Below are 23,658 nucleotides of genomic sequence, written 5' to 3' on the forward strand. Positions count from 1 at the left end.
GACGTTCAGTTCTCTTTTCGTTTTTGCCTGACAATAGCATACTTTCGTGCCAGAGCCGCTAGTTGTATTATGCATAGCAGTATTTTTTTCTATATAGTCACTAGATATTCTCCTTCATAACAGGTTGGATCCAGATGGGGGATTTTACTGCCAAACAGAAGAACAAAAGCGTTTCCCGGAGCAATATGGTGTTAAGTGATACAACATGAACCGCTTATTTCATTTTCTGAATCTTTGTCTTTTGGATGTGTTTTGTTTAGCATGAACAAAATGTAGTCACTTAAGTACCGATTGACTGAAAAACAAATAGCGGATTGACAGAACTTGAGTAAATCAATAATATACTATATAATATACAATAATCTACTCACCCTCATGCCATGGAATACAAATGGAGATCATAAAAATGTTACATTTTAAATGTTTTGTTCATACAATGAAATTCAGGGGTCCAAAGGTTAAGTCTAATTACTAGTTAAGTCTAATCATTTAATTTTTATTGTTTTGATGCTGCTTATATTTAAAAATGTCACCATATTTAATGTCTGTAGAAACGATTTATTTAGGAATTGCTATAGTCAATTTAAAAACTAAGTAAAATTACACTGCAAGTAACGCATTGAATTAAACAATAAATTATAAGTACAGAGACTTGAAATAATATTTTCTTGTAAAACATGTTCAGTAATAGTTGAAAAATAATTTTTACAGTGTACATGAGCTGATCAATGCTTTGATCAAACTTTTCTGGACCCCATTAACCTACACTGTACACTGTATGAACAGAAATCACTGAGACATTCTTCAAATCTCTCTCTCTCTCTCTAGTGTGTGTGTGTGTGTGTGTGTGTATATATATACAGTATATATAGTTTGGAAAGGCATGGGGTTAATAAAATGTTCATTTTTAAGAAATTGAGTCATTAAATTAAATGTATTTGGTAGATACATCATATATATATATATATATATATATATATATATATATATATATATAATATTACAGGATTATTTAAATGATTGTAGCTTAAAATCATATTTTAGGTTCAGTCATACTAGATGTATTTCTTAAGCCCGTTTACGGATCAAATTTTTCTTATTCTTTTTCAGATGAGCATCCAGTAAACATTACTAAACATTAACTGGAAAGTTTGAAAGCAGGACAAAAACCGCTTTAACTTCCACGCTCTGTTTATCCGTCCTGCAAAAGACAAGTCTATTTATGGACAAGCAGATTGCACAAATAAACACTACTCTAGATGTGAAAACTCTGCCTTTATTATCCATGAAACACCACAATGGATTTGTGTACTTCTCGTGCAGCGTTCTGATTGCCTGTTTATTTTCACAGCAGCCCTCCTGAGCCAATGGATGCTGGGCCAACCACCGTGAGGTGCCAAGTCTCTCCAGCCATTTCCTGTGTGTGACATCATTGTGTATCCCCTATCGGCAGCATGATGCGTGTCTTGTCTGCTCCCTGGGTGGCGTGCGCTAAGTATTCCGTAAACATGGGGGTTCGGCGCTCTCTTTGTTGAATGAGTTTGAAAGGGGACTTTTGATGCTCTGTCACTCTTAATGCAACACTTGCACCACTAAGCCTAATGCAACCAAACTGTAATTTAACTACCATCAGGCTGCAACAATTGATCTTTTCAAAAAGCTAAAAGATGACAGCTTACACTGTGATACTAAGAGTTTTTCCCAAAATTTCATTCTCTCATTTTAGACTATGTATAGGCCATTTTGTAATGAAAAGACAAAGCAATAATGTGCAATGAAGATACATAAAATTCTAACAGCTATTATCATTTATAAACTAGTAGTTAGGTTTTAGATATTAGATTTAGCTACTGTATTACATATTTTGACTTCTTTTACAGCAGATGCTGTTTAGTTCTTAGGTTAACGTTTTCAACTTTTTTTCAACATTTATTAAATTGACAACCAACATGCAGTTTGATTGCTTTCATGATTCATTATCAGATTTCTTAAATTGCTATAGCAGTATATTGCAATTAAATTGTGTCATCAATATCATAACTCTCTTTGTTCGGATAGGAAATCGGATGTTAAGGGGTTTTAAAGTGTAGGCCTATACAATATCTGTTTTATATAACCTTAGCTCTACCCAGGAACAAGGCTTGACCTTAGCAGAACTGTAACCCTGCACCATCTCCAGAGTATAACCGCTTAATGTTACCCTCTACAGTAATGTCCCTGTGTCTAAAGAGCCCAAGCGTTTCATGTAGAAACTAAAGCATGTCAGATGGTTTTTCAAAAGCACTTTTATTTTAGAAATACAAGCATAATATACACAAATGTTTGATCTTAAAAAAAAAATTAGAAAGATGAAAGTTCATTATTGTGACAATCATGCTGCTGATCATGAGTTGATACTCATTTTAAAATCACAACATAGAATGCTAAAATCATAGAAATATAAAATGGCTTGCAATACCGAAAATCGAGGGAATAAACTTTTACAAATGGGAATAATTATTTTAAAAATCTGAAGAAAAAAAAAAGGTATAGGCAACCATGTTTCTGCACTGCCCACTTCCGCTAAATCACAATCCACACATGCACATAATCTTTATTTGTAACCTATAGAAGGCAGAGTACTCTACTGAGAGATGAATAGGCCTGTTATTGGCGCATCCAGTAAACAATCTTTTCGAGGGCTTTTCCGTGTGATTTTAAAACGGTTGCAGCGACTTCTGCGAGTTGCACCTGTTTCCAGGAGCAGAAGATCTGCTTGTCGTTTTAGTGGAAAATAATTTTCCTTCATAAAGTGAATTGCCAGCAGTTGTTGAGCTGCCTAAGCGAGCCAGCTGTGTAAATGAACAAGTGCTCGCGCTGACTTCCTTCTTCACTAACCCCCCAACAAAAAGGTTCGTTTAACTTTTTATGTGTTTCAGACAAATTATTAAAGCCTATATTGTAAAAATGATTTTGATCATGTTTAGTACACGCGACAAAGAAACTAAATTCAAACACTTAATAGATTTTTAAGAACTCTGGCAACCCACGAAAACATTCGTATAGTTTTTTTTTTTTTTTCTCTTCTCGAGTAATTAATAGCCGAAATGCCACATTAATAAATGACCTAAGGGACCTGAAAGACATGTATATAGTATTAAAAAAAAATACCAGATAAAGAAATGTCTGCACAAAACTGTTTTAGGGAAGCTGTTCAAACGGAGTTAACACTGACATCAGAGCAGCTTTACGAGTCAAAAATCATTACCAGGTCAAAATAAAAGTAAGCTGTGATTAAATGCGACACTTTCAGAATTACCTAAACCGTTAAATGTCACTATATTACCGTTTAACGTATAGGTTTTATTATTAAATTTTTTCTGACCTAGACTACAAGTAGGCCACGCACTCATTCCGGTTCGACAGAACGTAAAAACAAACAAACAAACGTTAAACAGATGCACAATGATGTCGGAAAAGCAGCACCATCATGTACAGTACCTGTAAGAACAGCAATTCTACACGGTTTTCTTTATTAGGGAAACTCCCACGGGCGTTCTTCTCGACATTGGATCCTACGGGCCGTGATTTAAGAGCAAAAAAGCTTAAATTCACCGTATAGACCTCGAGTCTCCGAGGACAACCAGCGTCACTCCACGCGCTCTATCCCGTCAAGAAAAGCCAACGAACCTTTGTTTCTTAGATTTTCAGTATAGTCTATTTAAAGGCGGACCTCAACATCTGAACATCTGTTCAATTCACGTGACTCTAAAATGCTAACATCTGTTCAAAATAAGTTTCGTTCGTGTGGCTCTAACATCCATCTGCCAAATGCCTTACAAGTGGAAATGAGCTCAAACTTTGGTCCAGTTTTCTCCTGAAGTTCAGAGGGATCTTTATGACGTTTAAGTTAAAATAAAAGTGTTTGTTGTTATTTAAACCAAATATTAGAGCAACTGGAAAAGTTGTCCTCAATGTATTATTGGTTAAAAACTTGACGCAATTTGTTTGTATGTCTCTCGCGGGGATTTTTATTTAAATTAACATTACAGTCGCTCAGCATTCAATCCAGCTTCATCCACCCCACCTTCCCATGTCCTGCTGGAGGCAGCTTCAATTTCATAGACATCTGGGAATTCCGCACATGCCTCAAAACCCAATTACACACCTTCAAACGTGCACGTGCTTTTATTTCAAATAGTCCATGATTCCAAAATACTTTCCCAGACTTCATATAAAATCAAACGCAACTGACAGTATATACATATGGTTAAATGGCAATAACGTAGCAAAATATCCTACAGGCCTTTCGCAGTCATAGCAAGACAAAAAACGAATTTTAAGCTTTTGTTAATATAAATTAAAAAATAATTAATTGTATGGATATAGGCTACTTAGATTGCATGGCACTTATTTTTATAAAATGAATGAAACTGGGCAATAGCAAAAAAAAAAAAAAAAAAAAAAAAAAAATCTGAGCAGCACTGTCTTTTTCCCCTGCACACAGTATTTTTGGAGCAGCCTCTGGATGTAAGTCCATTGCAGTCCCCAGGGATTTGACCCCGTGACGCACGTGTGTATTTAGAAAGCTTTAGCTGAATAAAAACGATGATATTTAGTGCAACTGTAAAAAATAAAAATAAAAAAAAGACTTTACAATTTTGGAGTTCATGCCATGAATAAAAAACTTATTTTCTTTTCCGCTTCCTTTATTTCCCTTGCATGAACTGAACTGAGAGTACATATTGTTGAACCTATACGTCCATAACTCCGTCAAACAACTAAAACAGACATCGGAATTAGCCAGACCTATCGGAATAAAACTTGATAATCCGTCAGAATCGTATACAATCGTTAAAGACTATTTTATTAATTTTTAAAAAAAATTTTTTTACTAAAAGTAATAAAACAATGGTTTTCTTGCTTATAGCTCAAAATATATAGTCTTTATTTTTCAACTTTACTGAACGTATTTTTGTCTCTGATTTCCTGCCTATGTCAACCAACTCGTGTTATTATTATTATTTTTTAAATATAACTATCAAAATCATTCTTCATAATAAGACTAAACGAGTGTTAATAACGTGTAGTTAGTTTTCCCTTCTAAATCGTTTTCCAAAATCGTACAAATGAAGTGAATACATTTTGATACTAACATATATTTCTTAAAAAGTTCTTCATCTTTATTACAGAAATATACATGTATTTACAAAAGTAGCAAAAAAAAAATGCATTTCGACACAGGATACATTTGCCTTCATTTGAAAAAGGGTGTCATCAATAAATAAATAGAATTGTACTAAAACTTTGCCTTTTGCACAGGATTCGAACTAGAGGCTTCATTCCCCATCTTCTCATCGACAGTCCTTGTGATGCAATTTCACTTTCTCCAAGAAAGCTATGCACAACTGAGTCTTAAAAAACTAAAAAATAGAAAAACATGCCTATGCACACATTTCCAACATTCGTCGTCAATAATAACACTCGCGAGGACGTCCATATGCAGCGCACGCGCAACAATTCGCTGTCCGTGGCCTTCTCTCGATATTAGCCATGACCTCTGTTGGAACATTTGCAGTTTTCCCCAAGATTATGGAGGAATCTAGCATTGTGTCGGCGCATTGGTCTTCGAGTCTTCCCAGCTCTTGGCTTTCACCTGCGAATAACAGCATGATTTAGGCGGACAATGTTTGCTATAGGAAAAACATTATTTACAGTAACCTGTTTGTTTTGAGAGGGGGGGAAATCATTGTTATCGATTGTGGAAAAAATGTACTAGCCTACAGTAGGCCGTGCTGGTAAACAATTCAGTTGCGTTACATGCCAAAGCTGTTTAACAGCTCCCCAACTTTTTATAGACTTGAGCTACATTTCGACCAGACTAGATTATTTATTTAGCGTTATTGCTATATCTACAGAGAAAGGCAGTGTGTAAAAATAAAGCCATGCAGATAGTAAACAAATCAAGACGATCTGAAATACATGCAACAGTTGTTGGCTTTCCAACTTGTGACCAAACGCGTAAAATGAAGTCAATGTTTTAAGAGATCTTACGCAGTTGTTAACAACATCATTACAGACGAAGGATATTGTGAAAGCGTACCATTTGAAAACAAAAAAAGTTTCCCTGCACACTAGTGAGATGCAGACATGGACCATGCGCCCTCCATCCTCCAAACTGAGAACGCGTAGCTCAAACGCTCGTGAGCAACATAACTACAACTTGCCATCTTGGAGTCCAGCTCGTCACTCTGTAGAACCTGACAGAGAAAATCGATGTACCTGGAGGCGAGTTTTAGCGTCTGTATTTTGCTCAGTTTGTCGGAGGGTAAAGTGGGGATGATTTTGCGCAAAGCCGCAAACGCTTCGTTGAGGGACTGCGTCCTCTGCCTCTCGCGCACGTTCGCCATCACGCGCTGCGTCTGCAGCTCCTCAAAAGACTGAGGGCTGTTGCTGCTATTGCTAGACTTTTTCCCCCTTTTCCCAAGGGTCGAGCTATCGGAATCCTCCCCGTTTTTCCTGCTCGAGCGTCTTTTCCTTCCGCACCTCTTCGGTGGCCTGTCGGGCTCTCCGTCGCTGTTGCTGAGGCTGTCCACGGGAGACACGGGGGAGCTGGAGGAGTCTCGCGCGGGCTCTTCGGGCATCTCGTTCAAGTCTGCTGAAAGCGCGTGCGATCCAAGACGTTATTCCCTCGTGAGGGTGAAATACAATTCCAAGTGTGCGTTGCTTGTTCTCGGAGAAATAACTAGGTATCCGGGATTCCAAGTAACTTTGAGTTGGGTTGAAGGAAAAGTTGGGGAGCTCTTATAGCCTGCTAAAGTGTTTGTGAGAAGAGAGACGATTGGCCAAGAAGGCTTAAGACGCGAGAAGGAGGGTGGGGGAAACTTTTCTTTTAAACTAGAGATATTTTCCTTGACAAGTCTGACAGTTCTTTGGTGAGCAGAAAAATAGCGTTTGCACGCTCAAATAAATGAAAGGATTCGTTGTGCTTTGATTAGATTTTAAAACAATGTTCAGTCAGTCAGCGCGTTTTAGAATCAACTCGTTATTTCCTTTGTAATTATAACTTACTTAATTCGGTTATTGGTTGTTTCATCACACGAACATATTATTTTACGAACGAATGAACACAACAACATTTGGTCTCTGAAACGACCCCCCCCCCCCCCCCCCCAATAAATAAATAAAAAAATCCACTGAGAAACACTCTATGTCCAAAACTATCTAATAACATGCCTGAATATAGTCTGCCAGGTTCAGCTTGATTTGTGTTTAGAAATCACTTATAAATTATACATGCAGAAGTATGTTTGAAAATATCAGATCTTAGTCGATATAATATTTTAGGATTCAAATAAGTGGGTTTCAGACTCAGTAATTTACATGAATTACATATTAGATAATCTATCTCGATTGTGACAGTCACTTTTGAAACCCAAACCAAGGCTAAACACGTCAAGCGAAAATGACCAGAATCTATGTAGTTTTAACACATCAATAAAATACAGTCCATTGTGACTCTGCACAGATTTCTAATTGTACAGTTTTGTTTATATAAAGGGAAGTGATAAACGTTCTCCACCAGGGGTCGTGATATTCTGGTCGTTCATTCCAAATTCGTAATCCTAGAGTTACAAGTGCTTGAGTTTAACTGGCAGGGGACTAAATCAGATAATAACACTTGAATTAACCATCAGAAATCCAGAGTGATCTGGAAGACTGGGAGGAATCCAATACAACAGTTTACACTTTTCCCATTTCACCTGAGAATAAAATCAATTCATCACATTTTAAGGCAGAATCTCAAGACAAAGTAGAAACAAAATCTCCCATTTCCCTCTTGGGATGCTTCATGTTTTTTATCCAGGGACAACATTACAGAGTACAGCACACTATAGGCTATCTGAAGTTCTTTGAGCAACCAGTAGATAACCCTATAACACTTGGGCTGTAGCCCTACCAAGGGAACATCAATTATCTTGGTAATGTCCAGTATTCACTTCTTGCATAATTTAAGGTTCTTGCACAATTTGTGCAGCTAGGGCGGGGGACTGATAAACATGTTAGGGGATTTTGGTTCGGCTCAGTCCAATGTTTGTGCAGCCCAGTTTCAACTCCTTGGGTCTCTTAAAAGACAGATCCTGGATTCCCATTATACATCTAACACCACACACGTGGCATATAATCGATTTCCCTGTGCAGGACTGCTGAGTGAGTGAGGATTTTGACTCGCACTAAGTATGTGATGATGATTCACGCTCTGACTCCAATATCGAGAAGTCCAAGAATCTGATATTTTACAGCTCCTCCCGCTGCACAGAGTGCAAGGACAGATCCAGCACTGCTCTAAAGCCAGAGCACATCACGAGGGCTCCAATAACTGCATTATCACTTATTAACTGCACTGTATAAGGAACAGTCTTGTCTCTTTGGGCCTTCACTCCTGTCAAGTGGTGAAACAAGCCAGCAATGTTTAACTGTATGCCTTAGTAGATTGACTATTCTCGTATTCATTACTACATCATCAGCAACCGTTCTTGAAGGGGAGGCAAAATATTGAAGGCTCATTAGCGGGTTCTGCTTATAAGATAATAAAATTGAAGACATAAAAATCTAAATAAAGTCAGTGGGGACAAATACTATTTTCATCATTTTTTCCTTTTTTCAGGTACTGGAGAACTGTTTGCTGGAGGGGGTTAGACGTTTATTCTCATTAGATTCAGGACCTCAAATGAACTAACGTCATGACGAGAGGCAGACTCCAGACATCATATCGGCTCTTGATAGGACCTGTCTGGCCCACAAAAGAGAAAGGATATGGGTGAAGATTAGAGAGGTGAGGATGAATATAGGCAGATTTAGCCTGTCTGGATCTGAGGACTGGGCTATGAATGAGTGCTTTCAGTGAGGACGGCTGTGCTGGTCTGGATGTGGCTGGATGAGCAGCAGAGAAGTGGCACATGGTGGTTGTGAGTTTGCATTCTTCTTGGTGGGCTAATGAGACATGAGCAAATCAAGCAAACATCACTTATAGAAAGAGCTTTTTAAAATACAATGTATAACATTAAATGTTCACAATGTCAGGATGAAAAAGAGACCAAGAGTGAAAAGAAGCCAAGTGTTTTTAGTATGACACATATATCCTGCACAGCTTTGGAATCGCCAGCACTACAACAAAAACATAATTTGAAAATAGATGTACTGCAAAATTTGCACTCTACTTGCACACTTGACTCAGATTTTGGGGTTTTGTCTGGTCTTCAGAAATCTGTGTGTTAGTAAAAATCAGGCCTAAAATCAAGTAGTGCAACCCCAGCATTAGTCACTTACGGTAGCTTATACTAACAGCAATCAGATGGCTTTCATATAATTGTTTCGAAAATGTGTAGTGTGTTGCATTAATTGTTTTATTAATTTCATGTTTTATGTACTTTATTTTCCAACTTATTACTTATTGATACTGACTGGTTGTTCATAAACATTTTCATTATCAACTTGTAGTTGAAGATAGGCTACACAAAAAACACAGTAGAGTTTTTTGTAATAAATGATATCTTCATACAGTAAAATCATTATATAGCATGAGATGTATTGCATAGACTGTAGACATATTGTATACACCATATCCACATAAAGCATTGTTTACATAGTCAAGTCATTTAAAGTTATTTCCCATTTTATCAGTGCCAAAGTTTAGCATTTATTTAATGAAATTGCAGTAAAACTGATTAAATTATACAATAAATCTGGTAGAGGTCCATGATCTCCTTATGTTTTTAGATTAGACACTGTTCCATTGTTTTAATGTTCCTGGGGACGCAGAGTCGCTCCATACCAGTCCAAATCATTACTCAGTATGTCCTGCCAGACCACCTACACCTACACACACACACACACACACACAATGCATTTAATAACAGTTCAATAATTCTGCGTTTCCTGATAGCATAGTTCCGAGAAACATTTCCAAACAACATCTCAACCTGAGATTAAAAGTACCGTTTATTTTTAGTATAAGATAGCTAGCGTATAGTACATTCTATATCTTTTAAAATTTTACATTTATATGTTTTTGTGTATTAATAATCAGGGTTATTTGTGGAAGAGTCTGCATGTGCATAAATGCATAAGGAAAACATGGAGAATGATGTAAGAGGGATCAATAATAGTGAAGTACCCAGCTAACAATTACAGGTTCCCGAAATGGTCTTTAGTTCCCGAAAAATAATCAAACAGGAACATCAGTTTAAGTTTCTGTGTTTGCTGAGTAGTTCTCAGATGCCATGTTTCATATTTCAGAGAATGAACCAAATATACTGTATAGTCTAAAGGAGGATACCTATTACATATTGCAAGTAAATGCCATTTTAAAAAAAATGATGGATTTCTGTTATTTCCAGTAGTTGAACTTCAATCCTTTCACATGAATTACGATTGAGTTATGCATTACCGATAGTCATATTGTTGACGGCCGTTGTGATCATGCTACTACAATCTCAGGAAAGAGTCGCAACTAGTGAATTTCTCCAACAGTGCATCGTACTATTGTAGTTCAGCACCCTTGGGCTGTACCTATGAATCTTAGTTATCAGCATTCTTGACTATTTGTTTGAGCTTGAGTTATATTACTGCATGCGTGTTTGTTGGTGTGTGTGCAATGACAGTCGGGGTCACCTAGAGTGCTACAGCTGTGTGTGGGGATGAATATGGGACGTTGGGGTAACAGGCAGAGGTTGGGGGTTGTAGGCTGAGGGAGCACAAGCAGGGGAGGGGACGGGCGTCCCGTGCCAAAAACAACAGAGGAAGGGGACGGATGCTCCCGCTGGCTCTGCAGCCTGCACTCGAGGGAAGCTGGGCCGCAACGTCCTCCCACCAACACTCCTCAACTCTGCAGCTGGGGGAAGAGAGGGAGCGATATAGAAAGAGAGATTGTGTTTGGGGTCAAGCACTGGTTGTCTGAGGTATTCAAATGTGTGTGACCCTTTCGTTTCAAGTGGGGTACTTAGAGCCACAGACGTCTGAATATTTTAGGTTTTGTCAGCTTCAAGGCCTCGCATTACACCGACGATTAATTCTTCAGAGGTTTTTATAAGCAAGAGATCTCCAAAAATGCGTGGGGGCAACAACAATATCTCTCCTCTTGTCTGCACCGTCACAATTTTTCCATCACACCAACTGTTCAGCGCACCTACAGGCGTAGTTTTCCCAGGAAACTACTCCCGCCTGTCAGTACACAATCAATGCCGAACAGTGCTTTTCTTGGAACCATCTGCAGACAGCCACAGTTTCTTTATTATGCACTGGCAGAAATGTGTGGTGAAAACTCACTTTAGCCCAAAGAATAATCTGAATTCATGATATTGGGCTGAATATCGTGTTACCTCTCAGAGCTTCTGGCGGCTTGTTTGTTTAACTTTAATAAAGTGACTTAACAGCACGACTATGAAGTTCTCATCTCATCTCAGGAGACAGACAGACAGACGGACAGAGTGATGAAGACAGACAGTGTGAGTGGGAGAGTTTGTGAGACAGGCAAACAGAGTCAAATAGATCGTGAGAGTGAGACGAACAGCTTGAGAGATACAGACGGTGAGCGAGAGGAACAGGCAGCGAGAGAGAGAAAGTCCACAAGGAAAGAGGTGCAAAGTGAGCAGTGAGAACTCCGCCACCCTTCAGCCCTTCCCTGCAGGACACTGAAAGCTACACCCCTCCTGAGTGATCTCCAGGCCACGGTTCCTGGAAACGCCACTTTGAACTTATAGACACTTTCTCCTGAGATATGTAGGGTTCCGCTGAGATGGGGCTCAATAAAAGGGAGAGAATTTACATGCTACTAAAACCACTGTAGAAGAGCGTTGGTACACGGCGATACTGTATATTTTAAACAAGGGAAGGAGAATCATCAAGCGCAAGTCTATAGATTTGTCACAGTTACTTAAATGTGAAATCACTTGGCCTTAAGCAAATTTACGAAAATGCATCTTATCTTTTAATTAATTAATTAATTAATTAATTTTACTAATTAAAAGTAAGTGACATGTATATATCTACTCTATTTTTTATTTTATTTTTTCAAAGGAGAAGGGACTGGGCCTTATGAAGACTGAAACTATAGTTGTTGGCATTGATTTTGTAGTTGTGTTTAGTGTGCCTATGCTGTTTTGTGTTTAATTATGGTGTTTTATGTGTAATTTCGTTCACATAATTGAACTATATATTTTAGTTTTGCAAGTATTTCAGAAAACAAAGTAAAAAAAAAAAAATCTAATTCTCACCATTAACAAACTTTTGCCCTCAATAAACTTCTAATTTGCTGCTTATTAATAGTAAGGTAGTTTTATGTTTTGGCATTTGGTAGGATTAGGGATGGAGGATATGATCATGCAAAATATGTGCTTTATAAGCACTAATAACCAGCCCATAATGTTAATAATGGACATGCTAATAACTAATAGTTAGAATTGTAACCATTCTTTCAGTAGACAGTGGATTTGATGATGCTTTTGCCAGAAACAAAATAAACAAGAAAAAAAGTGTCATTTGGAGATACTACAAGTTGTAAATATTTTCATTCTTTGCTAACTGTATATGTATGATTCAGGCTTTTTTATTGTTGTCTAAGTGAGTCATTCAGCCTCTCCCATAGTTCACCACTAAACACAAGCCCGTGGTGTACTGTGCTGAGAATCAGTCGTCTCCTGAACAGACAAACAGCGACCCGCCGTCACCTCTCTAATGTCCAGCAGATGGCTGTTATAGGCGTGAACTGCAGGTGCACATACAAATACCTGCTTTAACACACACATATAGATGGATACAAGCCCACATTTTTTGTACTTAAAGGAACAGTTCATTTGTCAGAGCTAGGTAGATTGCTTACAAATTGTAATCCATTACTGATTCCAAATTATATGACGAAAAAAAAAAAATATATATATATATATATATATAGTAACGTTATCCATTACATTTTGGGTAATCAGACGACTTTTTAATTACACTTAGATCACAAAATGATTTAAGTAGAACAGCAATATTTATGTACAATATTGATATAAAAATACAAAAAGTAAGAAAATATATTAAATTTGTCGTGAATAACAACATGAAGTGCTTTAAACATTACGTCAAGTTTAAAAAAATGGAGTTTGTAAAAGAACCACAGGGGTTTTGTGAGTTTAATGAAAAGTTAATAATAAAAAAATGAAAAATTAAATCAAAATCAGAATAAGAATCATAAAAATAAACACTAAAAAGATTTAAAGGGATACTCCACTATTTTTGAAAATAGACTAATTTTACCGTTTTCGAATCCATTCAATTGATCTCCAGGTCTGGCGGTAGCACTTTTAGCTTAGCTTAGCATAGATCATTGAATCTGATTAGACCGTTAGCATCTAGCTCAAAATGACCAAAAAGTTTCTATATTTTTGCTTTTTAAAACTCTCATTCCAGCGTGATAATTAAGGAACTTTGCTGCCGTACCATGGATGCAGCTGGCGTAATGATATTACGCAGTGCCTGAAAATAGTTCCCAGCTAACTTCCAACGGTAGCCTATTTTTAGGTGCTGCATAATATCATTGCGCCCGATGAACCCATGGTACTGCAGCAAAGTTCCTTGATTATTACGCCAGAATGAGACAATAGTTCCTTTCCATATCGGCCCAGAAAATCGTAACTTTTCATTTTCCGTCGGTCTTAGTAAATGATGTAACTACAGAAGAGTCAAATTTTAAATAGGAAAAATATCAAAACTCTTTGGTCATTTTTGAGCGAGAGGCTAAGGGTCTAATCAGATTCAATGATCTATGCTAAGCTAAGCTAAAAGTGCAACCAGAACCAGAGATCGGCTAAATGGATTAGAAAAACGGTAAAACACAACTGTTTAACTCTAGGGGAGTTGCAAAACGAGCCTATTTTAAAAAATAGTGGAGTGTTCTTTTAATATTTTACGTTTACCTGTAAATCATGTGACCATTAACATAATGTGAATTTGTACACATGATTAAATAACTCAATGAATCATAATTCAAATAAAAATGGTTGTGTTCATCAGAAGTTCATTAAGTGCTGAAATACTTCTTAAATGTTAAATAATTTTTGTAAATCCAGTGGTCAAGTGCTGTGTAGCCACCTTACTGGTGACTGGTCTTTGTGTGAATGGACACAAAACTAGAAGACTTTCTGAATGTATATAAACAGCAGGCTTTTTTTTAGAAAGGAATTAGGGAGAAACAATAAATTAAGAATAATGTATTGCTTTTGTGCGAATAATATTTAATCATGTAATCTATAAAAGTAGTCTAACAGGTATTTACATTTTTGTATTTTTATTTTTGGTACTTATTTTTTTGTATTTTCGGTAACTTAAAATTATTTGAAAGACATATGTTGAGTCCCAATTTGCATACTATCCGTCATAAATAGTATGCGAAACTAGAATTAGTACGTCCCAAATCGTAGTATGTTGAAAAGAGTATTCCAAAGATACCTGGATGGTCTACTATTTCCGGTTAGAATTCGAAGTGCAGATCAATGCACACTCTAAGTGCTAATATTGCCCACAACCCATTGCGTGCGGGAGCGAGGAGTTTTGCGATGGCTTTGCGGTGATGTAAACATGGCAGCCGGATGCAGCAGCGGAGATGCGCCCTCAGCTTTTAAGTGTAAGAATTCAAATGTTTAACCCTAATTAAAGTTATATTTTATTTCATTACACACATTGCACATGAACGTCAGAACCAGTCGCCTCACAAACGACCTGCGTTTGGTTCTACGACGCCGCCGCCCCGCTTCTTCACTCCTCAACTTGGTAGAAGAACACATTGTAAAATGTATTGTGAAAAAAAAGATGAGAAAAAAAGATGGGAATAGTAAATAAAATTTTATTGGACATAAAGAATGAATGAAACGTTAACAGTTGTGGTGTGCGTAACTAGGCAACCAAGTTGTCATTCACGTTGCATGACATCATCGAAGTATGTCCCAGAACGTGCATACTCTTTTGCTACACACTCAAAAGTATGTACTTTCTCCTCACAAAAAAAGTACAGTACATACTTTTAGGTCGTAGTATAAGTAGGCGAATTGGGACTCTGAAAATATGTCTTAATATTTTATAGAATTGCTTTTATCTTGTTTTCATCTTGTATAAATAACTTTTACTGTAGAACTAGATTTAAAAGAATACAGATTCTTTCTTGCCTAAATAATGCACTAAAGATGGCATTACATAACCATTAATGGTGATGTAGCTATAGGTAACCTCATTACAAGGTTTCCCAGAATTTCCCAAATTTCCCGATCTCACGCTTAATCAGTAAAAATAAATAACCCTCCAGTATCAGATGGAGTGTGCCAAAGGGTGTACTTTGGGAATTCACCTCTAACATTTACAGACAATTAATGAGTCATTAATAAATTTGCTAAGCCTCGTCTCCCTCTGACCACATCCTTCAGTGCACTTCTTTGTGTCTGTGTTCTCCATTATAGGCGGGGTTGGCAGACCTCAGCTACTACAGCGTCAGCGTGACCCGGCACAAGAGAATTCCCTTCATCTCCTCCATCTAAAACACTCACCACACACGCCGCTACCTGGTAGAGCCATCTGTTTTGATTGGTCAAAAGCTGCACTTTACAGTAATGTATCAGTTTAACTCCACAGAGTGTGATAGCCAAGGGCAACAGTTATTTTTGAACTTCAGTCAGTAGAACTTTCTGTGCTCAAAATCAACTCAGCGGCACCTCTGAAATGAACCACACGACGACATTTAAATTTCCATGGATCCTCTGCCAGAGTGATGAGCCAGCAAACGATACAGAGGACTACTTCCTGTCTCCACTAGCTTCCTGCAAATACTCACTCATATTGTGACTGCCGTGTGGTTTAATGCTCAGTAATGGAGAGAACATCCCACTGGTGCAGGTTACCAGTTCTCAGTGGCTCTGGGAGGGGAGAAGAACAGAGATGATTTACACAGCTCATCCCTCAGACACCGCCAGCAGTGAGTCACAAAATCTTTGCTCGTATGAGTCAGTGGAACAAGGTCGCCGCTCATCCAGACGAGCGAATGTGGAAAGCGACCAGGAAGAGAAACAAACAACGGAGCAAGTTGTCCTCCGATAACTATCCATAAAACATTTTCCATCTGAACAGGGCGTGTTTATGTTTATCTAAGATAAAATGGGGGAAGCTTTAAAAGGTTAGATAGATGTAGGCAATGGAGGGCAATAGTCGGAAAATCCCATTCGTTTTGTCTATAGAGAAATAGCTTTTTAATGATAATGTACAAACCTTTCAAGAAAGCCATTCCATGAAAGATGGCACGAAAGCGAAGATATATCCTAGAAGCCATGAGTCAGTGTGATTGCATTATATAACATCAAACAATATAATGTATGTCTAATATAATATGCAATATAAAAATGAATATGAAATTTTATTAAACTGCTATTATATATTATGTCATGTACTGTATTCAAATTATATACATTTATATATATATATATATATATATATATATATATATATATAAATATATATATATCACTTTAGATAAATTACATTGTATTTTACTTTCGTTTTTATTCTACTTTATTGTACCTTATTATATTAAATCATAATACATCATTCAGATGCAATGCATCAATCAAAGTTTTTTTAAGTTTGAAAACTTTTTTGTGTGTGTATGAAATGCATAGGAAGAAGAGTAATGGAAAAAAATACTTTCAATGACCCAGGTCCCTAAAAATATGGGTGATCACTGTTGTGCTCAGTATTTTGCCTCGTTATGATTAGCAAAATGAAACCCTTTATGTGTAAAAAAAAAAAAAACATTAAACATAAAAGCTACAACATAGACGTTATATGGATATGCTTATGCCTATGGATGATCAAACTATCCAAGAAAAGGCAAGCCTTGCATTTGTTTTCTTATGTGTAATTATTGTACTGTCTTCCTTATTCACATCATTAGTCAAAAAAATATTAAAGTATATTCGAAGACTACAGGGGGAGTTGGCCAGGGACCATATTTCTTTTACATGGGTTATAAATCAGGAAACGAATAAATTGTGTGTTAAACGACTTCTTGCCCTCAGCATATATCATGGGAATGAACCAAATGAAGCCCTATATACCCAGAGGACAAAGGAATGCTTCTGTTCATGACCATGATTTGTGAATGGTTCATGGGCTGTCAGCTTCAGAGACACAGAGTGGAAGAAGAGAGTAAAGGGGCAGCAGGGCTCGAGTTACAGTGGCTGCGAACAGCGCCCTCTAGGAGACATTTCACCTGTCTGGAGTATGAGGATCGGTTTTAAAACGGAGGAATTTATGGATTGACAAGTCCAGAAGTGTATCGCTTCTTATGCCTTAATTTAATGCATGATGTGCTTCTTCCAATAAATAAGCATATCTGTAAGTTTGCCTCTGAGAAACATTATTTTCTAGTATTAGAATGCAGGTCTTATGTGCAAAAAATGTATTTATGCTTATCTAGCATGAGTTCATCATATAAAACTGAAGCAGAAACGTTATTAAAAGCATTCATAGCTCCACGCAGTTGCTGACACGTTTTACCGGCAGATGTCGCTGTTGTATTGTAAATTCCGAATAGCAGGCAGCAGAGCCTTTCACCGGAATGTTTGTCCTTGATTATTACGTAACAGCTTGGGGTTTTCCTACTGTGACTTCAATATTTTTTGCTTTTTGTCATTTAGTAGTCAATCAGTACCAGATCCTTGACTAGCGATTTTTCTTTAGCGCTTTAAACTCAGCCTGGTTATTAGAACAGGAGATCTGGATATGGATCCGAGGTTTAATGGCAGCTTTGTGGTAATGAGGTGCCTCTGTTGTGCGTGGCATGCTTCACTGGAACTTCCTGACAGGCCAGAAAAAACAGTCAGTGTAATCATTTCCTCTTTCTAGCTCTCGCTCACACACAAACACAGTTACATGTACAGATAAAAAGTATGCCTTTGCTGTTCCTCTCTATGAAGCATACTGTATCATATTTGATATGCACATTTCTAAGGCCTCTAAATTATCAACATGCTAAAAAAGTATAATTTATTGTATACAGTAATAAAGGTCTCATTGGTTTACATTGCAAGCTATCAGAATTTCACCTTTTTCATATTTTGGAAATATAAGTATCAGCAGCCGCACCACATGCACTTTTTTACTCAGTTTGAACCTTTGAATAAAACTGAGCTGTCTGTCCTCCATACTACCCTAGTGTATTAAACATTATACTGTACACAAAACATCAGATTTTGTGAAAAATATTTCTTCTAAACATTGAATAATCTGTACAATTAAAAAAAAGATTATTTTATATGTTAGCCCCTAGGGTTAACACATACTGATCATATTGACCTTTTAACCTTCTTAGGGTTTAACATATATTAGATTCTTCATATTGCAAACTGACGCCATCACAGCTCTGTCTCTGACAGCTGAAATGTTGTAATTGATCAGCAAACCAGGAAAAAAGTACAAACAAAGATATACATTATCGCACAAAACAAATCCTTTTGAATGGCCATATTCCAGGATTTATTTGTTTTATAGATCTTTAAACATTAACAACTTTGACATCCCTGCTATCCCACAAGAGACAAATTATCACGACGTAACTCAAACGAAGCAATCCAACCAAATATACGCTTTTACATTTTTAATAACAGTAACATAGATCTCACGGATAGTTCATCCACACGTCGCCTTCACCTTCTCGCCCATCTCCATAGAATGATGCAGCGACAGATCCCTTTCCAGAAACAGTCTTTTCTGTTCACAGCTGGCGAGTCTGCAGGTGAGCCAGGTGGAGAGGGTGCAGCCCAGGATGCCCAGGCTGGCCAGGCAGAGGAAGGCCAGGTGCAGATAGTACAGGCTGCTCGTCCGTTTCACCACTGCACGCACAAACTGGACATTGAGAATCCCCCCGATAAGTCCACAGATGCAACAAGCTGAAAACAGGATCATCTGTGATGAGAGGCAGGACAAAACGGGTATGAGATACCAGTAATTATCCAACATTACTAACTATATAAAACAGGTGCTTATTGCACGTTAGTATCACAAGAGTGATAAAGCAGGGATTACAGACAACGTTTACAAGTCGATGTCAGTGACTTACAATGTCTGTTATCTCTGTGAATGTGTGTTAGATTAGATAAGAAATATTTATGTTGTTGCGCCTTGCGTCTCTAAACTCTTACAGTCACTCCAGTTTGTTTCTTCGCACACAGTATCCCAGATAGTCCACAGACAAGAAACTGAAAAACAGAGATGTGTTACTAACTCTAAATCAAATTCTTGAACAATTTCAAATGACACGCTCTGGATATCCTATTTTAGCTGCATATCGCAAAGGAAAAAATCGCCCTCATCAATCCTTGTTTAATAAGAATAATTGCTGTCAAAATGTGTTTTAAGTTACATTTTATTATACTTGAATAAGTATAATAACGTAAAATAAACTATCAGTTTAAAAAACACTGAAAAGTTGTTAAATGTAATACTTTAAAATCATACAAATAATATAATATAATATAATAAATGTTTTTTAAGACTTATGTGAGGTTATGTGAATTATTATAATTGAATGACTGATTAACAATTGAATAAATAAATTCAAAATAATATTTGACAGAAAAATATAATATTCATCCATCCATTCTCCAAACCTGTATAATATAATATAATATAATATAATATAATATAATATAATATAATATAATGTGCAAGTAAAAGGTTTACTTGCATTAATGCATTACTGTTTTATTTAAGATAATTTTTTGGTTAAATTGCTTTAAATGATAAGCAGAGTAAAAATCAGCAGATTTATTAAAAAGGTAAGAATTCACAATTTATATATATACATATATATATATATATATATATATATATATATATATATATATATATATGATTTTTTTTTCCTGATAGATATATATTAATATAGTATGTTAGTCTCATGCAGAAGATACATTAAGGTCTCTTACTTACACACACGCCGCTCCATATGGGTGTGGAGAAGGAGGTTTGGCTTTTCTGTAGCCTGCGGGGTTGTGTGATCCCCAGCACACCCAGAGAGATGCAGGACACCCCGAGTCCCATATGAAAGACAGAGAGGACCAGCAAACTCCACACAAGCGCTCGCTTGGTGCACATGCTCCTCCAGGCATCATTCCTCGCACTGTGAGAAAGAGTCAAAGGCAGAAAATCCCTCTCTCACCTCGCCAGCCAGCTATACAGATCTTCTGTTACACATTCCAGCTTTAATAAAAAACATAGTGTTTCACAGTAGTTTAAACTCTGATTTCAGTTTTGCAAGAATTACAACACGTTACCTAAAGAAAGCAAAAGTGAAATCAATTCTCTGTGCAGCTCTTGACATTTGTTTATATATAAATGTATGTTTCTATGATTATAAGCAGTTGGACAGTTTGTGATATGGCTATATAGGTCACATGACTACCTGACCTTTAACACACAAAGCATAAACATATGCAGCCTTCTAATGGTCTCCTTCCCTTAATAAGGGATAGTTCAGTAAAAAAAAAAAGAATATTCTGTTATCATTTATGCAGCCTCATGTCATTTCAAACCTGAATGACTTTCTTCTGTGTAAAACACAAAATATATTTTGAAGAATGTTTCACATGCAATGCAAGTCACTGGGGTCCAAATAAAGGGTGTTTTTTGGGGTCGGGGGTGGGGGTTGAATTAAAGAGATATTCCACCAGAAATTAACAACATTTCTTCATCCTCATGTCATTTCTGTCACATTATGGATCCCAAGATGATAACGGTAGACAAAGAAGGTTAAAAGCAATGGCTTGGTTATTAAATAAAGTAAACACAGGTGAACCATAGAAGAATATTAATGAAATAGTGTACACCTCAACAGCAGACATAGAAGGAAGGAACCAAAGAGCTTGTATACACAAGATAACAAACACAATAAAAACAGGTTTGATGTAATTAATGAACAACTATGGCAACAAACTAGAGGCAGGAAAATGAGAACAAAAAAAAACGAACTAGATATCAGGCAGGTAAAACAGGAACTGAAAAAGAATGACATTGACACTAATTTCAAACCTGTCTGCATTTCTTTCTTCAGTGAAACACAAAAGAAGATATTTTGAAGAATGTTGGTAAGCTATCATTTTTGGCTCCCACTGATATCCGAGTCAAAACTAGTAACCAACATTCTTCAAAATATCTTCTTTTGTCCCACAGAAGAAAGAAAGTCATGCAGGTTTGGAACAACGCTTCTAAACGATGAGAGTAAATGATGACAGAATTTTCATTTTTGGCTTTAAGTGTTTAATCTTTAAACATTATTGGCAACATATCGGACGGAGGTGACATCCTCTCTGTTTCTTTCTGACAAATTTCATATAAATGTAGTTTAACAAATGCATTATGACAGTCATGACTCTGAAATAGCTCAGTGGGGGGAAAGGGATCTATTTTTATCGTTCATCATTACATAAACTCCAGAAACATGGCCTACTATCCGCACTGATGTGCTCAGATCCCCCTCAGTGAGTGTGACACTGCTCGGCCACCCTCTGCGTGTGATCTGGTGAAAGGGTCCTACGACAAAGCCAGTCACATCTCATTAATCTCAGTTTGATGTGCCTCAGTGCTTGTGAAAACAGGGGCTGTGATACTGCCGAGTATGAGCGCTCGGTGCTGATTTACATCCAGGCTCTTCTCACACACTCTCTGAGATACACAGCACAGGATGAGATCTCCCCGCCTGAAACCTTCATTAAAAAGTGTTTAATTGCCCCACTGTATTTTTAAGACCAAACAAGCACAGTAAAAAGGTAACTGGTTATTTTATTAAAGTAATTCTACACTGTAACACATGGTAACTTATGCATACTGATTTAACCAGTTTCGTTTTTATAAATGAATGTATGGAGGTTCATTCAGTAATAAAAAAATAGACTTGAATAAATCCAGTTCATGCTAGCATTTTTGTGTAATATAAAACAAGTGCTGTCCATATACTCTTATTCAGTATTTTTAATACTGAATGACACTATCTTTCATCCTTATGCTTCTTAAAGGGATAGTTCACTCAAAAAATTTACATTTTGTTATCATTTACTAACTCTCAATGTCATTCCAAACCCATATGAGTTTCTTTCTTATGTTGAACATAAAAGTAGATATTTTGAAGAATGCTGGGTAATCAAACAGTTGATGGTCCCCCTTGACTTATTTCCTAATATGGAAGTCATTGGAGAACGACAACTATTTGGTTTTTTAAAATTCTTCAAAATACCTTCTTTTGTGTTTAATATAAGAAAGAAATGTGCAGGTTTGGAGAGACACGAGGGTGAGTAAATGATGACAACATTTTCACTTTTGCGTGAATTATTCCTTTAAATGGCTTCTTGCTTGGGCTGCATTCTAAGCCTTGTTTTTAAACGGCTTTGATTTTACTTTACTGTGACCTGCTAGCTGGATTTAGAAAAGAAACTGCACTACGCTGGAGGTCACTGTGTTGAAGCGGTGCAGTGTGAAGCCTGCTGTTTTCCCTGTTTGTGCCTCTAAACTGTGAAGCCAGAATGTTTTCCGGTCATTACCCTTGTTTTTCTCATTAAAGTGTGGTGTCACAGGAACAGTGGAGCCCTGCAAGTTCTGAACTGGATGGACAGGGAGCACATACTGCCCTCACAATACTCATGAAGCGTGAAGAGTATATTTATTCTTTGTTTCACTATTATATTCTACTCAGCCGTTAGTTTTCTAGTTTTTGTGATCTACTTGATAAGGATTGAGGATAAAGATTCATATAAATTATACACAATTTTAGAAAGTATTTTAAAGCTTGGCATACATAGAAAACTGTATATTAATTAAGAATTAATTAATGGAGTTTTATGACTTAATCATTTACATTAATTTTCCAGGAAATCACACTTTAAAAAATTAGGCCTCCTCATACATTGTTTTTTCAAGATAGTTTTTCAAGATATTTATTATTATTTTTTTAATCAGTACTGGGTCACCAAAAAAGTGTGCCTTTAATCTGGTACTCTTCTGGAAATAGTAAATAGATTTTTTTATAATTTTTCCTGCATGCATATTAAAGAGCTGCTCCGTTCACAAGCGATAGAAGACATTTTCAATTTTTGTTTTCTACAGGACTGTAGGTATATTTTATTTTCTTAGATGAAACTGCAGACGATTCGGTGCGTGAGTGAGTGAACTGTCTGTCTGAATGAATCAAACTGAATCATGCAAAAAATGTCAGCCCCTTTTGCAAATGTATTTGACTATTTAGATTAAAAAAGTAACTCTTTGCAAATCTATGTTTGCTAGTTACTTTACAATTCTAAACAGCTGAGAGAAAACAAATAGTAGCTGAAATAGTATCAGAAAAAAATAAATTGTAGTCAGTGTACTAGAATATACATAAACACATAATGATTTATCAATAATAGTATTTAACTGGGGCTTATGTACTGTACCAGTAAAAAAGATCTAGAGAAACTCCTGGTTTTGGCTTGTTTTAATAGTTGTTTTGTCTTGTTTTGAATAATTTGAAGTCATCTTGATGCCCATTTGAGAACCACTGATTTACTGTGATCAAGCTTTATCTCTAATTCCTACGGATTGATACAAAATAAAGATGGACATGTC

General features: G+C 36.7%; 2 protein-coding genes and 1 long non-coding RNA gene across 5 annotated transcripts; 1 reads left to right on the forward strand and 2 right to left on the reverse strand.

Moving 5' to 3' along the window:
- Window positions 1–2,289: 2,289 nt before the first annotated feature.
- On the forward strand, window positions 2,290–16,265 carry LOC113116282 (uncharacterized). The gene is made up of 3 exons (XR_003293999.1): window positions 2,290–2,891; window positions 8,648–8,815; window positions 15,474–16,265. It is a non-coding gene; the product is annotated as an uncharacterized LOC113116282 (long non-coding RNA).
- On the reverse strand, window positions 5,141–6,814 carry twist1b (twist family bHLH transcription factor 1b). Of its 3 annotated transcripts, none has more exons than XM_026284351.1 (2): window positions 6,262–6,814; window positions 5,141–5,635 (listed from the first exon to the last, which is right to left on the reverse strand). In XM_026284351.1, the coding sequence occupies exons 1-2, from the start codon at window positions 6,621–6,623 to the stop codon at window positions 5,632–5,634; spliced, it is 366 nt and encodes a 121-aa protein (XP_026140136.1). In that variant the 5' UTR covers window positions 6,624–6,814; the 3' UTR covers window positions 5,141–5,631. The 3 variants fall into 3 exon arrangements, with proteins under 3 accessions (XP_026140136.1, XP_026140134.1, XP_026140133.1); XM_026284349.1 differs by having other exon boundaries at window positions 6,207–6,814; XM_026284348.1 differs by having other exon boundaries at window positions 6,083–6,811.
- A 2,146-nt stretch (window positions 16,266–18,411) lies between the features above and the next one.
- On the reverse strand, window positions 18,412–20,441 carry tmem196b (transmembrane protein 196b). The gene is made up of 3 exons (XM_026285157.1): window positions 19,996–20,441; window positions 19,206–19,262; window positions 18,412–18,969 (listed from the first exon to the last, which is right to left on the reverse strand). The coding sequence occupies exons 1-3, from the start codon at window positions 20,158–20,160 to the stop codon at window positions 18,694–18,696; spliced, it is 498 nt and encodes a 165-aa protein (XP_026140942.1). The 5' UTR covers window positions 20,161–20,441; the 3' UTR covers window positions 18,412–18,693.
- Window positions 20,442–23,658: the final 3,217 nt, after the last annotated feature.

The sequence above is a fragment of the Carassius auratus genome, chromosome 16 (assembly GCF_003368295.1).
Source record: "Carassius auratus strain Wakin chromosome 16, ASM336829v1, whole genome shotgun sequence".
In the NCBI taxonomy this organism is placed as follows: domain Eukaryota; kingdom Metazoa; phylum Chordata; class Actinopteri; order Cypriniformes; family Cyprinidae; genus Carassius; species Carassius auratus.